Raw genomic sequence first — 15,941 nt, forward strand, 5'->3', positions numbered from 1 at the left:
ACAGCCCCATACATAACAATCATCTCTTCCTCCCTCCCAGCATTGATAATGCCTTTTCTCTATGGCAGAACTCCGGCCTTGTCAGGCTAAGTGATCTCTATATTAACAATGTCCTGGCTAGCTTCAGCGAATTATGTGAAAAAGGCCTTATCTCAAAAATGTACACCTTAATATCCCATCTCAAAGAGACATCTCTTGATAAAATCAAGAAAGACTGGGAACAAGAACTTGGCAGTGTTATCGATGACGGTGTCTGAAACTCAGCATTAATTCGTGTAAATAACAGTACATCTTGCTCCAGGCTTAATTTAATACAATTTAAGGTTGTCCATCGTATTTATTTGACCAATTCCAAACTTTCAAAAATGTATCCCAATGTCACAGACACATGTAATAGGTGTCACATGTCACCAGCGAACATGACCCACATGTTTTGGTCTTGTCCCCGTCTGCAAGCTTACTGGACGTAGTTTTTAAACATCCTGCAGAAGCACTTAATGTGAAATTGACGCCTTGTCCAGAATTGGCTATTTTTGGAGTATTATCAGACCATCAAACAATTAGGAAAAAAATGAAGGATAGTTTCGCCTTTGCTTCTTTATTATCACGTAGAAGAATTTTGTTGGAGTGGAAGGCACCAGTTGCCCCCAAAGCTTCGCTGTGGCTTAAGGACCTTATGCTGTACTTAGATCTGGAGAAAATTAAATACAATCTGAGGGGGACACCTGGAAAATGTGTGTTTGGGGCTGCATGATTAGTTACATAGCTAGACTAAAGACACTACAGGACTAATGAATGATCTTTACCCTCTCTTAATTATCTGTGCACTTTTATATTTGTATGTCTGTTTACGCTAAGAAGGAAGGATGTGTGTTATTACTGATCGGTAATAACATTTTGTAGGATTGGGAGGGGCTGGGGGTGGGAGGGTATAAGTGGTTGTTGTTTTTGAAAAAAGAAAAAGTCCCTGTTTTTCATTGTATGTACTTTTGCCTTTCAAAAAAAAAAAGTGACAACAAAGAAGAGGGTAACCATGGAAACTTTGCCAGTACTCACACACATACAAGTCGGCAGTCAGAGAATACAAGGATATACAAATGAGACGTAATTGTAATGGCGTAAGAGCGTGAGTACACATGCGTGCAACACCTGGTGGCCACCGACCCAAGTTTAAGTAGGAACAGAACTGCAGGCTTGTACACACACGTGGAAAATCCAATTGGCTCTCAGCGGAATGTGTTAAGTATGAGCTGGCTCGCAGGTTCTTCATGCTTCAGGTTTTGAAGTTAAAGATTGGACTGTCATTTATACACGTGATATTTTGACCGGTAAGTATCAGGTGCCGAAGCCTAATAACTTTCTTTCCCAGGTCAGTGTGAAATAAGAACAACAACTTGAAAATGATTAATCCCCTTCATTTGAATCATTTAAAATAAGCCTGTAGACACACTCATTCTGGTGTAAATGAGGTATGAGCGACCAAGCATGTATTATACTGCATGTGTCCTTACCTGCAGTGATTTCACTTTCCCATGAATGCTGTCCTGAGACGCTCCAAGAGCCTCATTGGCTTCTGACGAGTCAGAAACAAAGACAGAGTCATGCGACAAGGCCTTGCTGCCCAGGCTGACCTTTGACCTTTGGGAACAAGGAAGAGGAAAAAAATAAACAAAGCAGAAAGTGTCGGTTCACAGCTTCTTAAACAAAATAAACACAGTAAAAGAGGAATGGCTGGTGGGTTGGGTCACTGGTTTAAAATAAACACTATCAAAAATGATGTGGATTTCAAATTTCAGTGATGCGATAAGTTTCTTTTTTGGTTTAAAATGTGTTATGAATAAGACTGGAGCCGAGGACAATTCGGGAGCAGACACGGCAGGAAGTGGCACACAGGAAATCCGGACTGTCCACAGGAAAAGACACTTTACTACTTGTTATGAAAACAGGAAACCATGAGCCTCCACTGAGGAGAGTCTGGCAGAACAGGATGAGAACATGGATGTTAAAGCATGCTCTTCCTTTCTTAAATAATCTCTGCCCTTTAACAGAAGGGGAGATATTTATCTAGATGGTCTCAATAAGAGTGCTGGAGTCCTGGTTTTCCTGTGTCCGATCTTACCCCTTATCTTTCTCTGATCGCGTGAGCGTGTTGTTCTCCGGTGCCTTGCTGACATCGTCGCTTGATTGGCTGGCTTTCAGCCCCGCGTCGGCTCCAGCGGGCTCCTTTCTCTTCTTCCTGGCGAATAATTTTTTAAACGTCTGGAACTTGGACTTTTTCTTTCCTGAAAAGGCGAAAAAAAAAGAAAGAAAGACAGAGAAGGAAAAAGTTAGCAACTGACAAAACAGTCACCACGGCTACATTTCCCCTGACAGCAGGACAGGGAATCAGCACAGCTGCACAGTGATGCGTTAATGAGGAAATTACAGACTGCATCTTTACACACTGCCCTTAGATGAACTCCTGTTTGCATAATTAACCCTGTGTTGGTGACCAAGGCACCTCAGGAGAAGCCCCCCCCCCACACACACACACACACACTCTTGCTTGTAAACCCCTCCCAGTGGGGGCACCACCATTAGCGCTGCAGTGGAAAACTCAACAAGTCATTTATAACTCCTTAAACAGCTACAAAGTGCTTTCATTGCTTTCACTCAGCGAGGCATTCACTCAGAGGTGAACCAGCCTGTCCTGGTCCTGTGGTCTCTCTCACTGTTTCAATTTCAATTCAAACCAAATATAGTACAGGTATAGAGTATCAAAAGAAATTAAATGGAAAGAAAAACAAAAAAAAACAAATTTTCTTGCATTTAATGAGTCTGCAGCAGTTGTGCGAGGATTTACATGATTTACTTGATTCAGCTGCCTCTTATAAGTCAAGTGGTTTTACATTTTATACGTCAAAGTCAGTTTAAGTTGCCTCAAGTGATGGTGATCTGTAAAAAGGTTAAATACTCTTAACCTTTCTAGGCTATATTACCCAATATCAGTCTTGTATAGAGTACTTCAAAGCGATACTTGCGTAAAAGTAAGATACATAAAGTATCTTACCAGAAAATGATTCGGTAGAAGTTGAAGTCACTTTTTATAATATTACTTAAGGAAGAGTCTTAAAGTATATGACATTTATAAGTGAGGAGTTAGGATTGAGCCATGGTAGCTCAGTGGTAGGGCAAGATATCGTTCAACTGGAAGGTTGTGGGTTCAATTCCTGGCTCTGCTAGTCTATATGTGTCATCTAACCCCATGTTGCAGTGTGTGAATGGGTATAAAAAGATGTGTGAAGACAGCTGTGGCCACTTACAGTATGTGAAGCTCTATATGTAAATATATATAAATATTTATATTTATATATAAATAAAGCAAGAGGTTCGCTTCATGATAAATTAGCACAAGCTGTATATAAATACAGACCACTATCAACTCTTCTTCTGATTTTATTTGGTAGTAACGAGTAACAAAGATAGTTGGACGAGATGTAGTGGAGTAAAAGTAAAAGTTGCCAGAAATATAAATAACAAAGTAAAGTACAAATATGTTAATTTGGTACTTGAGTACAGTAACACAGTATTTGTACTTTGTTATATTACAACACTGTCCAATACTAGATTCACCTGTGAGAAGTGAACTGCTGTGTTTGCACCAGAATGAATATTATGTGGCTTATAAAGGATGCTTGGTATGTAGAGTATGAAATCTTAAGCCATCTTGCCGTCATTGTTGAGAATCCTTGAGCATTCCTGCTCTAAATATATTTATCCTTGGACCCGAAAAATTGAAATCTGGAAGCTTCTGACATTAAGATAAATAGATAATACATGACTTACTTTGATTCTTGGAGAAATATCGAAAAAGGAATTTGCCACAGCATCAATGTCACACACACGTGTTTGAGATAAAGACACAAAAACAAATATAGCTACAAGCGGCGAAGTCAAGAGAGCAAACAATACAAGGAGAGCAATCCTTTCACCCTCTGCTCGACCTTGATTCAAAATTGCTCAAGATCCCATATTATAACATAAATATAGTCTATATTTTATATTATCTAGGAACAATTATTTCACATGCAGCCGTCTCCAATGTTGCTTGCAAAGTCCCTAGTGTTTTGAATGACAGAATAAAGTGATTCATTTAAAAGAGAATCTAACATGCGAGTGATGACGCTGCAGTAAAAATCAGGGGGAAACAGCAGCAGTTAGTGCTATTTATCGCTGCTATTTTAGGCACAATACTCTATTAAGCTAAAGGTCTATGGTCAGAAAGAGTTTGAAAAGGCCAGAACTTCAATGGAAGGTCAGTGCAGCTCATACTGTGGATACTGTGATCTCCCAAATATACATTCTTTCAGTCACAATCACACACACACACACAGACACATTCACAATGGCATTGTGAGAATATCCAAGCTTCTTAAGGTCAACAGTGGAAGAAATGATCTCAGCGTACACACTGAGAACATGGTGACCTTTGACATGACGATCAGGACATATTATTCAGAATGTGTGCATTATCAGCACAGGTGGAGTGAACTCACCGTCTTGTACACGCCAGCATTTAGTTAATAACACAGTATAAGTTCATAAAATCCCCCAAAGTGATTCCTATTCACTGCAAGGACGAGGCAAGGATAATTCCCAATACTCGAGTTATTATCATCCTTTACTTTTTTGAGGGTCTGATTCTGACAACAGGCAAACATGTCAGGATTTAGAGGACTGGGTGACAGAGCATGAAACAAACTACAAATTAGTACCTGTCCATCTGAAACTGCACCAAATTACAGTAAACCTGATAAAGACATAAGTCTCCAACAATTCATTTACATCTCACTGAAGAACACTAATGTCCAGTTAATTTATTTCCCTTAATAACTGTAATTTTACCTGAAAAAGTAGGACGGACAACTCCAAGGTTGTATAGTATTTAGATATTTCTCTTTTTTGAGTCACACCTGTGTTTTTTCTACCTCAAACCTTGAATTTTTACTATTTCATGAGCTTTACGTCAAAAAAAAAAGAATGAAATGTCCAATCAAAACTGCTAAAGCACCAATCGGAGAGAAGTCGTCATCGCCGGTTGAGATGAACATGACTGACGCGATCCATGATGTGAGGAGTCACACGTGTCGTTCAGCTCGGCCATAGAGGTCAAATAAAAGGAACTCACTCAACCTGCACGTCAGCATCAGAGGACACTGTGACACCAGCACTAGCACAACAACTGTGTGTTTGTGTGAGCCTGTTTGTACCGGAGTTTGAAATGACGATGATGACAGTGATGATGATGATGATAGCCGTCTCTGTCCGTTGATTTCCTGCCAGCAGTAAGAAGATCTAGATTGATAAACCAGATCCTGTGTGTGTGTGTGTGTGTGATTCCTGTCATACACACACTTGCCAGTGCAGTACCTTTAAAGCCGATGAGATTTTTGTCCTACATAACCTTTGGGCTCATAACTTCTGTCTGTGCTTCAATTCATTTATGCATGAATTGTGATTTCACATTTTAGTGAAGAAATGAACCTAATGTTCCTTAATACATTATCGTGACACTATCTGTTAAACATCAGCTGAACACTGAGTCTCTTACCTGAACACTCTTCCTGGACCTCAGCAGGCTCCTGATTGGCCATCACATCTGGAGGTCCGGACGCCATGGCAGCACTGTCACTGCTGAGAATGAGACAGAGAGGGCATTGATGAGCGTGAATGTCGCTTGGATTTATAACACCGTTGTTGTTATATTAACATAGAGTGAATAGCAACTTAATAAGTAATGGTGAGGGAGGATATACAACTTCAGAGACTTTCCTTGCAACAACTTCTGGTCAACAGCTTTAGGTAAAACGTCACCAGGTTACATTTTATCACAACATGAATCCACTTGATTAATGAATTATGTTGAATAGTGTGTCATCGTGCAATTCAATGGGTTCAGACCATTGATTTTATGTCTGCTGTTGCTATATTTATCTCAGTCCTCCTCTATCTCCACCTGTCACATGATCAGTATTACTACATGATTAAGTCCATGTTGGGAGGGTCAGGACTGCTAATAAATCACACAGTTCATGCACTGAAGCCGTGTTTTCCAATCCTGGTCCTCAGGGACCGACTGTCCCGATGTTTCCCCTGCTCCACCCCTGATTCGAATAACAAGCTCTGTGACAACCCACTCATTTCAATCAGGTGTGTTGGAGCAGGGAAACATCTAAAACATGCAGCGAGGACCAGGATTGGGAAAAAACACTGATTTGAGGGATAACATAGTCACCTGTAGTAGCAACCATCTTATAAAACTGTTTTATTGGCATGCTGGAAAACTCTTGACCATCTATTTCTTCATTCCTTCAAAACCCACACAAGTGTATGTAAATTGTTGAGATGCACTTGAGTGTGTTATTCAGACTTCTGCTACAATCCAAACAGTCTCATCAGAGTCATGTCATCTATGTTCCCAGTGTTCTGTGCGCTGCCATCCAACAACTCTCAGCACCAGGAGATGCTCAGCAGCCTCCAACACTAACCTAAGGCTCTCAGTGGCATAGACATAAAAATGCTATAGAAATTGTAAAAACTCAGAACATGTAGATAAATTACAAGTATTTGTGTACAGATTACACAATAGACATTCATTGCGCAAGTTTATGGGCTTGTTTTGGGAACAAATGGAAAATGCACAGACAGGTGTAAAACAGTGAGTCGCACCGTCCTTATTTATGGTCTTGTTTGACCAAATTCAGTCAGGCTTTAGATGTGTTTGGGTAGTAGATTTTTTTTTGGCTTTGGTCTTGAAGTTTTTTCTGCCTTGTGCTAATTTATCATAAAGCGAACCTTTGTTTCATTTATAGAGCTTCACACAAGTGGCCACAATTTTCCTAAAATAGAGAAATAGAGAAATCCTGCAATTTTAACTTTTCCTTTTGTTTTTCTTCAGTTAGACAGATATCGCGATGTATCGCTATATGATTGTCTTGCAATATATTGATTATCACAGAATCGTTGTATCGTGATATTACTGGTATCGTGGACCATGTATGGTGCATCGTATAATATCGTGAGGTAGCCTGTGATTAACAAATGACCCTGAGATCAGGGTCAAACTGACATAAGTGTAAGCCAACACACATGAGAACTCATAAATTACTGTAAATAAAATCACAACATATATCCTTAACAGATAAGACCCTTTTATCTAACAATTGATTAAACTCCAGCTGTACAGGAGTAATTGTACTCCTGTATGGTTTCAGCACTATCTGAACTACGACATGTACGAATTAAGTGGAGTCTAGAAGGCAGCCACGTATTCTCCATGTTTGTTGATAGTGTGAACAGACTCTCTCACTCTCTCTCTCTGAGGAAGCAGCTGGAAAGCGTCTTGTCAACTGTGTTTACAATGAGTTTGTACTAAAGAAGCAGATGGAACATTCCAGAGTTTGTTGACGCGCTGAGGAGTTTTACGTCAGTGTTACCGTTACATAATCAGTACCACCGCCATCATCTTAACCTTATCATGTGCGAGCCATGAGAATCACCATCATCATCTCCACTGCTATCCCCCTCTCCTTTATTATTCGCCTTTGTTTTCCTGACTTTAGCAGATGTAATATTGCATCAAGTTGCCGTAAACAAATGCTGATCTGATCCATTTCCTGTCTGATATTACAGGAAAACACCACAGGCAACAGTTCTACACACACACACACGCACGCACACACGTTGAAGAGTCTTAATAATGTCTCCAGGAAACAGATACAGACACACGGACAAAAACAAACACAGATAAACAGACACTCATATCACAGTTGGAAAGTTGGGACTCACGCCCAGTAACACCTCGTTTGGATTATTATGTTTGGTGGACAAAATAAATACAGGCTGCTGCTTTAATAGAAAAACATAAAGTAGCTTCATTAAAAGTATTTTTTAAGTTATTTTGGAGCACCTTAATTTAACTACATTAAAGCTACAGACTGTAACTGGTTTTTAAATGTTTTTTATGTTATTTGTTGAAAGCCACTTCATGCCCAGATAGTTATCAATACAGAAAATAGCTCTAGCAATACTGTAATAATTTGTAGTGTGGGGATAGTATGGGTGGGAATTGCCAGAGACACCACGATACGATATAATCACAATATTCAAGTCATGATACGATATTTAATTCACGATATTTAAGTCACAATAGTAACACGATATTTAAGTCACAATAGTATCACGATATTTAAGTCACAATAGTACCACGATATTTAAGTCACAATAGTATCACGATATTTAATTCACAATATTTATGTCATGCTATGATATTTTCATGATATTTAAGTCACGATATGATATTATCACGATATTTAAATCACAATAGTATCACAATATTTAAGTCACTATACAATATCACGATATTTAAGTCACGATATTTAAGCCACGATTATATCATGATATTTAAGCCACGATATTATAATGATATTTAAGTCAGTATACAACATTAACACGATATTTAAGTAACAATATTTAAAACATGATAATAAAGTCACGCTACAATATTATTACGATATTTAAGTCATGATAGTATCACTATATTTAAGTAATGATACAATATTATCACAATATTTAGGTCATGATAAAATAATATCACGATATTTAAGTTACAATATTAACACGGTATTTAGGTCACAATACAATAATATCACAATATTTAAGTCACAAATTACAATATTTAAGTCACAATATGATATCATGATATTTGTCACAATACGATATTATCACGATATACTCACAACAGTAAGTGAGTGAGCACTTGGAACCATCTAGTGAACTGAAACATCAATAGATTTTTTTATGCTAATCCACAAACATTTTTTGTAACATCAGTTAAAAAATGAAATGCTAAAAAAAAGGAAGCAATGTAATAACACTACGTAAAAATATCGCAATATTTGACTGTATAGACCCCACCCCCATCACGTAGCTTCCTGCCACAAAGATGCTCCTTCATTAATACAGGCCACAGGGACTCAACGTGGATACATGTGTATAAACACCAAGGTGCAGTGGGGGATTTTCAGTCCCAACCATCCTTGTTGAGTCTTGCATCAGGTCAGTCAAGAGGAATTAAACTAACAGCACAAATTATAGTAATGTAACAAGTGTATTCATCTGTAACTTAACAAACACAATCTGCAACTGATATTCTCTCCACAAATTACACAAGTGCATTAAAACAATTGAATAAGAAAGCAATTTATGCGGCCATGTTTCAAACTCACTTAAGAACTCAACAGTTTATGAGGTTATAAACATAGCTTTCCCCTGTGGTCAACAAACTACAGGCATATAATGTCCTTATTATGGAGACATGTTCAAGATGTTTCAATAAAATATAAATGAGTGCATTTACTATAACCCCAAGGATGTGTTCCGGCCTTCAATCGATGGGAAGTGCACTTGGACTCACAATCGCAAATGAGTTGCTACAGCAAAGGGAAAAGGTCAAAGATTTGCGTAGTTGCTTTTAGTTTCCCGGGCAAGTATCAGGTTCAAAGTCAGAGGGTCAGGAGTCAACATGACTGACCTGTGACCACTTCCAAAGCAGACTCCCCATGGCGGCATCCTCCGTTTCATCTATGAGAAGGATGGAGGGGTGATGGGGAAAGAGAGGAGGAAAAAGAGGGACGTGGTAAAACCGAGGGACAGGCAGAAAGATGGATTTGTTAATACACCAAGAGAGCAGGAGAACATAGTTAGAAGAGTTATAGAGGATGAGCGAGGGGACACATCGATAAAGAGCACGGGGGAGTGAAAGAGAAAGACAGTGAGAACACAGAAGACGGGGACAAACACAAGACAGACAGGGTCAGAGAGAGGGGTTGTGGGAACGAGCAGCATGAAAGGAAAGAAGACTCAGTTAGATAAACAGACGAATATTAGCAAGAGGAGAGAGAGTAAACACACGGGCCGTCCAGTGTGGAGCTGCAGAAAATCTGTATCCATTACTGTAAATAGATACAGAGCAAACAAGGAAGAAATGCAGAAATAAAATAAAGCCTGTAGAGTTTAACACTGATAAAGTGATATTCATGCTTATTTATATATTTCATATTACAAATGCTTGGGGTTTTCTCTCACAAAGTTGTCTATCAAGTTTTAATATGATGACAAGTTTATTTACAGTACAGACTTAAGACAAGTTCCCAAAAGTTTATTATGCTGTACAATATAAACATACTGTATATCACCCCTGAATGGAATCCAGTCTTAATGACGAGTTAAGATGTTCAGAATCAGCATCTATGTTATTTCACAATTAGGAAAAAACGCCAACAATGACATCATATTAAAGTACTTACATTTTAGTCATTGTTATTATTATTATTCTGTTTGGTAAAAGGTAATAACACAATATTACCATTATCAAGAACAACATATATCCGTTAAGAGCCGTTAACGACACTGAAAACTGCATTTGACAGAGACAGCGTTACATTTAACAAGCTGCGGCTCCCACTTTAATTTATATTTATATAAGAGCGGGAGGTTACATCATTTTACGACCTGAACTCATTCTATGACATGCAAAACCACAAGAGTCATCTCAAAGCTTTAATGACCTTTTTCTGCCTGGTTATTGGGAATGCCGTTTTCTTTTAAACCACTTCTTCATTACTGTACGTACATTTTCCATCTTGCATTGTTCCAAGAAAGTTTTCTCGCAGCTGTCTGTTTTATTTGATCTTATTCTAGATGCTTATCCCTCTGCAGCATTGTACGCTGTGCTCATGCACATCATTAGCTTTATTGGGAAGTCAAAGAGTGAATGTGTCTCTGGATGTGTGTGTGTGTGTGTGTGTATCAGCCTTATTACATAACAATGGATTAACATGTAAAGGTGCTCAGAGCAGTGGGAGGTCTGCCTTTATTAGACAGATGGAAAAAAAACCTCATTAACACACACACACACACACACATCAAGATGGCACGCACATCCACATTCGCACACTGAAAGATACGATGTCCATATTTGTCCATGACCTTAAATGTATCCTAAAGTGAGGCTTACATACACACAAACAGCACACGCACACCCCGGTGTCACACGCCGTCTGCTTTAAGTTAAGTCTCATCCAGGTGATGTCATCAGTCCAAATCTCAACAACTCAGATCCATCACAACAGTTCACCAGCTAACACCTATAACAACAGAGCTGATTAACTAAATTCATGTTAATTTAAGAGAAAATCACTAAAATATGTGAGAGACACCATTCATCTTCTACCGTGGGGTAGAGGGTCGCGGGTGCCAATCCCAGCTGACATAGAGTGAAAGGCGGGGGTCACACCGTGGACAGGTCGCCAGTCCATCACAGGGCCAAATAGAGACAAACAATAATTCACTCTCACACTCACGTTTTTGGACTGTGGGAGGAAACCGGACAATGCGGTGAAAAGCCACGCACACACGGGGAGAACATGCACACTCCATGCAGAAAGGCTATGTGAGTGAATGATGGGGGGGACAGCAATCCCGTCCTGACGTAGAGCAAATCCAATCTAGTTCAGCCCTAATCTCTGAGTGGAAGCTGTGTGACTAGTAGACTCGTCACAGCACAGGCTTAAGGTGCTGACTGACTGACTCTTATCAACACTGACAGGCACATGTCTGACATGATGTCTGACTGCAATGGCATGGATAATTAACTCTACAACTAAGCTTTCATAATACAGTAAATGAACTCCTTCATTACATAAAATTATAAAATGAATATATACTCTCAATGCTTAGGTTTTCTGACGAGCTGTACCATGTATTTATTTATTATACAGCAGTGCACACACAAGAATGCGGACTGGAGCGATAAAGTGCAATGCTAATTTAAGATAAGCAATTGTGTGCATCATTTGTGATTTAACTTCTATATCAAAAATAAATAAATAAATAAATAAATAAATAAACTGGACAAAAATACTGGCCCCAAAACTTGGCCCACACAGATTTCTTAAGATTGGCATCGAACACAGAAAAAGTCAACTTCTACTCCGTCCATCTTAAATTACATGTGACAGTAGGTAGGGGTGTGAATCACAGGCTACCTCACGAGATGATATGACACGCGTTACATGGTCCATGACACAAATAAAATCACGATACAAAGGATTGCGTAATAATCAATATATTGCAAGACAATCATATAGCGATACGTCACGATATCTGTCTAACTGAAGAAAACAAAATGAAAAGTTAAAAGTGCAGGAGAACAGAGCGCATTAAGTCTATGTATTGAACGTGGATGGAGCATCTTTTCACGTAGCTTTCTCCACTATTATCCTGCTGGAAACTCCCGCTTCTTCAGCCAGGCAGGGACTGTTTACTTTAGAGTGCCTTAATTTGTTAATTACAACATTATTGATTATCATATTGCACAAGGAAGGATGACTATATATCATGAATCCGATCACGGAAAAACCCTAACAGTGGGTTCCATATCAATAGACAACAAATCCACTCTAGTTCAGTTCTGATCCTTCTGTATCAAAAGCACAGAACTGGACTAATATGGACCTGATTACATTACTTCAGTAATCAGAGACTTACAATCAATTAGCAGCAGGGAAAGAGAGAAATCTGAGAACTCTGACAACCAGTACAACAAGTTTAAAAAAAAAACTTGGAATGCTCTCCCTTAAATAACATGATTAAATTACAGTGATTTTCCTGCGAGGCTCAAACAGAAATTAGCCGTGTGTGGTTTTTGCACCGGGAAAGAAAAGCTAAACCTCAGTCATGTGAAAGCTGTTAGAGCACAATGAGCTACCACTGTTTATGAATGAAATTCTGTTTTCTCGTACATTCCATCACCGGGAGTAAAGCGCTCGTTCACAGTAGTATCACTGTGCACTTTTAGCAGGTTTGCAGTTTTTTTCTGCTCAGATGATGGAAAAACAACACATTAATAAGCTTTTGATTTTTAATAAACCTTTGTTAGTCTCTTCGGGAGGGACAATCACCATCAGCGTATCACAATGTGAGATCAATTTGGGAAACTTATTAGGTTTGTCAGGAGCTACTTCCCATATTATATCTAAGAGAAAAAAAAAAAGCCCATGTCCTGAACTTTTGTCCCGGCATAGCAGTGGAGAGATGAGAGACTGAGCACAGGAAATACAGATGCCTCTGTAATATGATGTTAGAGCATCTGTGATGAACCACAAGCCTTCAATTTGCACAGAGAGACTGGGAGAGATGGAGAAATGACTCAAGAAAAACAAGGTGGAGCATTTTTTTTCAGGCAGCTGAAATGATAAACTGGGCTCAGAGGGAGGATAAATGCACACAATGTGCATTTATAGCCATGGACATGTTGGCATGTTGTATATACACAGGCATTTGAAGCATACATGTAACCCATTTAAATGCAATTTGATGAGGTGTGAATTTCAATTACCCTTTTTTCATCTGATATCTTTCACTGACCAGCCACTATATTAGGTACACCTCTTCAAGTGCCTATTAATGCAAATAACTAATGAGATAAACAGACAGGCTATTTCAGAAACTGGGTGTTTCATCCACAACCATCTCTAGGGTTTACAGAAAATGGTCTGACAAAGACAGAACATCCAGAAACAGCAGATCTCTGGGAGAAAATACCTTATTGAGGTCAGAGGTCAGAGGAGAATAGCTACACTGGTTCGAGATGGATCATAGAAACAGTGACTTACAACATATGTAATAAAAATAACCACAGTGCGTCTCCGACCACTTCCTGGTTTGGCAGATCAGATAACGTCCTCTGGTGTATTTACACCTGTACTTACATGTGGTCAGGCGCTATCCGATTGCCATCCAGTCACAGAAAACCCATTTTAACGCCAGGTGTAAATGGGCCATAGACTCAACATACTACCCAGTATTGTTGTCTGTGTTTAAATCAGAATCAGAAAACAAAATCAGCTTTAACGGCCTAGTATGAGAGCACATACAAGGACACAAAAACTGAACAAATAAGTTTACACAATAATTTGGTTTTCATAGCCTTTGAATAAGCCTTTAATATGTAATCCAGGCAAGGCCACGGTGGTTTTGTGCCACCGTGTTTCTACAGCAGAGTGTCTGCCATAATAAATCCAATGCTTAAACAAGCAAAGGTGGAGGAAACGTAATAGTAATGAAAGTAATGAAAGTTGTTGAAGAGTGTTTCTGTAATACAAAGGCTACCATAGTTCCCCGACATGCAATCTGTGGTCTCACCATTAGGTGTCAGTAATTCTTACAAACGCAACCTTTATCAAGAAGTTGTTTTTTAAGCATTAAGTTCGCAATTTATTTTGTTGAGACTTCATTTATACCTAAAATACAACAGATATTGCTTTTCATGCACTATGGTGTTGTCATCATCCGATCCACATGGCACTGCTTGTGTCATTATATTAGTTTACCGATAGGTCAGTGGGGCATTCAATAGGTCGTGTTGATGGACCACAGAGGGAAGCTGAATACAAGCCAAAGAGCGTTCCATGAACACTGCAGTGCTGAACACCATCAATATCTCGTGGCTGTTTTCCTCTGTCGTTTTGTCTCATCTCTTCATGCCATCTCATAAAATAAATGGGCAACAACACATAAAATACTCATCGTCTTCCCAGGATAAACATTTCCACTCTTTTTATTACCCTCTTCCTAGATGTTAGAAGTCTTTTAGGAGAATTTCTGTTATTGTCTAACCCATCTCCATTAGGAGGAGTTCCATTTGAGCCAAAGGGCCATAAAAGGATATGAGAAGTACATAAAGAATGTGGTCAGATAACACAGTTAAACACCAGCATTTCTTGATTCTCGGTTGTCACCCCAGTTGTTCCTTCATTCTTTCTACCATCTGCCTTATCAGCTCACCATCCCTCCTCCTCCTCCTCCTCCTCCTCCTCCTCCTCCTCCTCTCTCGGTTTGCCTGTTTCTCTGTCCCACGTCTAACCACACGTACCAAACTGGGAACATGAACTTCACAACTGCACCATTTCCTCTTGACCCGCTCAACGTCTGCCTGGTCAGCAGGATGCAGCGTGGAAGGCGGAAATTATTCACAACATATGAAACATGACTGTGAGCTGTCCGTGCTTTAGAATCCCAACACAGTTACAGGAATGTATTTGATGCTGCTGATGTAATAATGACTCAAAGAATTCAGGAACAAGATGTTCTTAACTTAAGCCAAACAGCTAATTTATGACAAAACTCTACCTTTTTTTAAAAATGTTAATGTTGTGTGAGGGTGGCATTTGTGCTTTTAACTCAATGTTGATGGATCATGTCTGAGACGCTTGTAGTTCATTTCTCATTACCAGCAGTCTGGAACTAAATGCTAATGTATTTTAACTTATATATCCATATTTGCTGTTTTAAACCCAGGTTTCTTCTATCTATATTTTATGATTTATGTGCTCAGTGTTAGTGCTTTTGCGGCAAAGTAAGAGCATGGTCTAAACTGCTGTGTTGTTGTTTTTTTACTGTGCATATAACAGTACACTTCTTCTAATTATATTACCATGACATAGCAGTGATGCATTTTCTATAATGATTGCTTATTCATGCTCTAACATGCAGTATGACGCAGCACAATATGTGCATGTTTGAATCATGTTCATCAGATTAATCAGATTAAGAGGAGCCAAATGGTGTTGCAATGTTTCATAAACAATATGACTTGCATGACTCATAAACAAAATGTTACATTAAATCGTAGTTAACGTCTCACTTTAATGCAGCAAATGAAGTAAAATGACAGTTCATGGAAATCATGTGGATGTTTTAAATCTGCAATTAGACGAAGGGGCGATGGGACTCAGAACTAACACCACACGGACGATAACAAATGATACAAAACAGTGAAACAAATGCAGACCTGCTGTTGTAGAAAGTATCTTAGTCCAGCGTGAACAATGTAAAACAGT

At 39.0% G+C, this 15,941-nt stretch overlaps 1 protein-coding gene across 5 annotated transcripts in view; it reads right to left on the reverse strand.

Moving 5' to 3' along the window:
- Positions 1 to 15,941, reverse strand: part of LOC131472445 (probable serine/threonine-protein kinase kinX) — a 42,313-nt gene that overhangs the window by 14,254 nt on the left and 12,118 nt on the right. For 4 of the 5 annotated variants that reach the window (XM_058649630.1, XM_058649629.1, XM_058649625.1 and 1 more), the window contains exons 2-4: positions 5,591 to 5,673; positions 2,120 to 2,282; positions 1,512 to 1,638 (exon numbers count right to left, since the gene is read on the reverse strand). In XM_058649630.1, coding sequence (XP_058505613.1) covers positions 1,512 to 1,638; positions 2,120 to 2,282; positions 5,591 to 5,673 — 373 coding nt within the window. Of the gene's footprint in view, positions 1 to 1,511; positions 1,639 to 2,119; positions 2,283 to 5,590; positions 5,674 to 9,571; positions 9,622 to 15,941 lie in introns of those variants that run through there. The other variant, XM_058649626.1, reaches the window with a different exon arrangement.

This window comes from Solea solea, chromosome 14 (assembly GCF_958295425.1).
Source record: "Solea solea chromosome 14, fSolSol10.1, whole genome shotgun sequence".
NCBI classification, from domain to species: Eukaryota; Metazoa; Chordata; class Actinopteri; order Pleuronectiformes; family Soleidae; genus Solea; species Solea solea.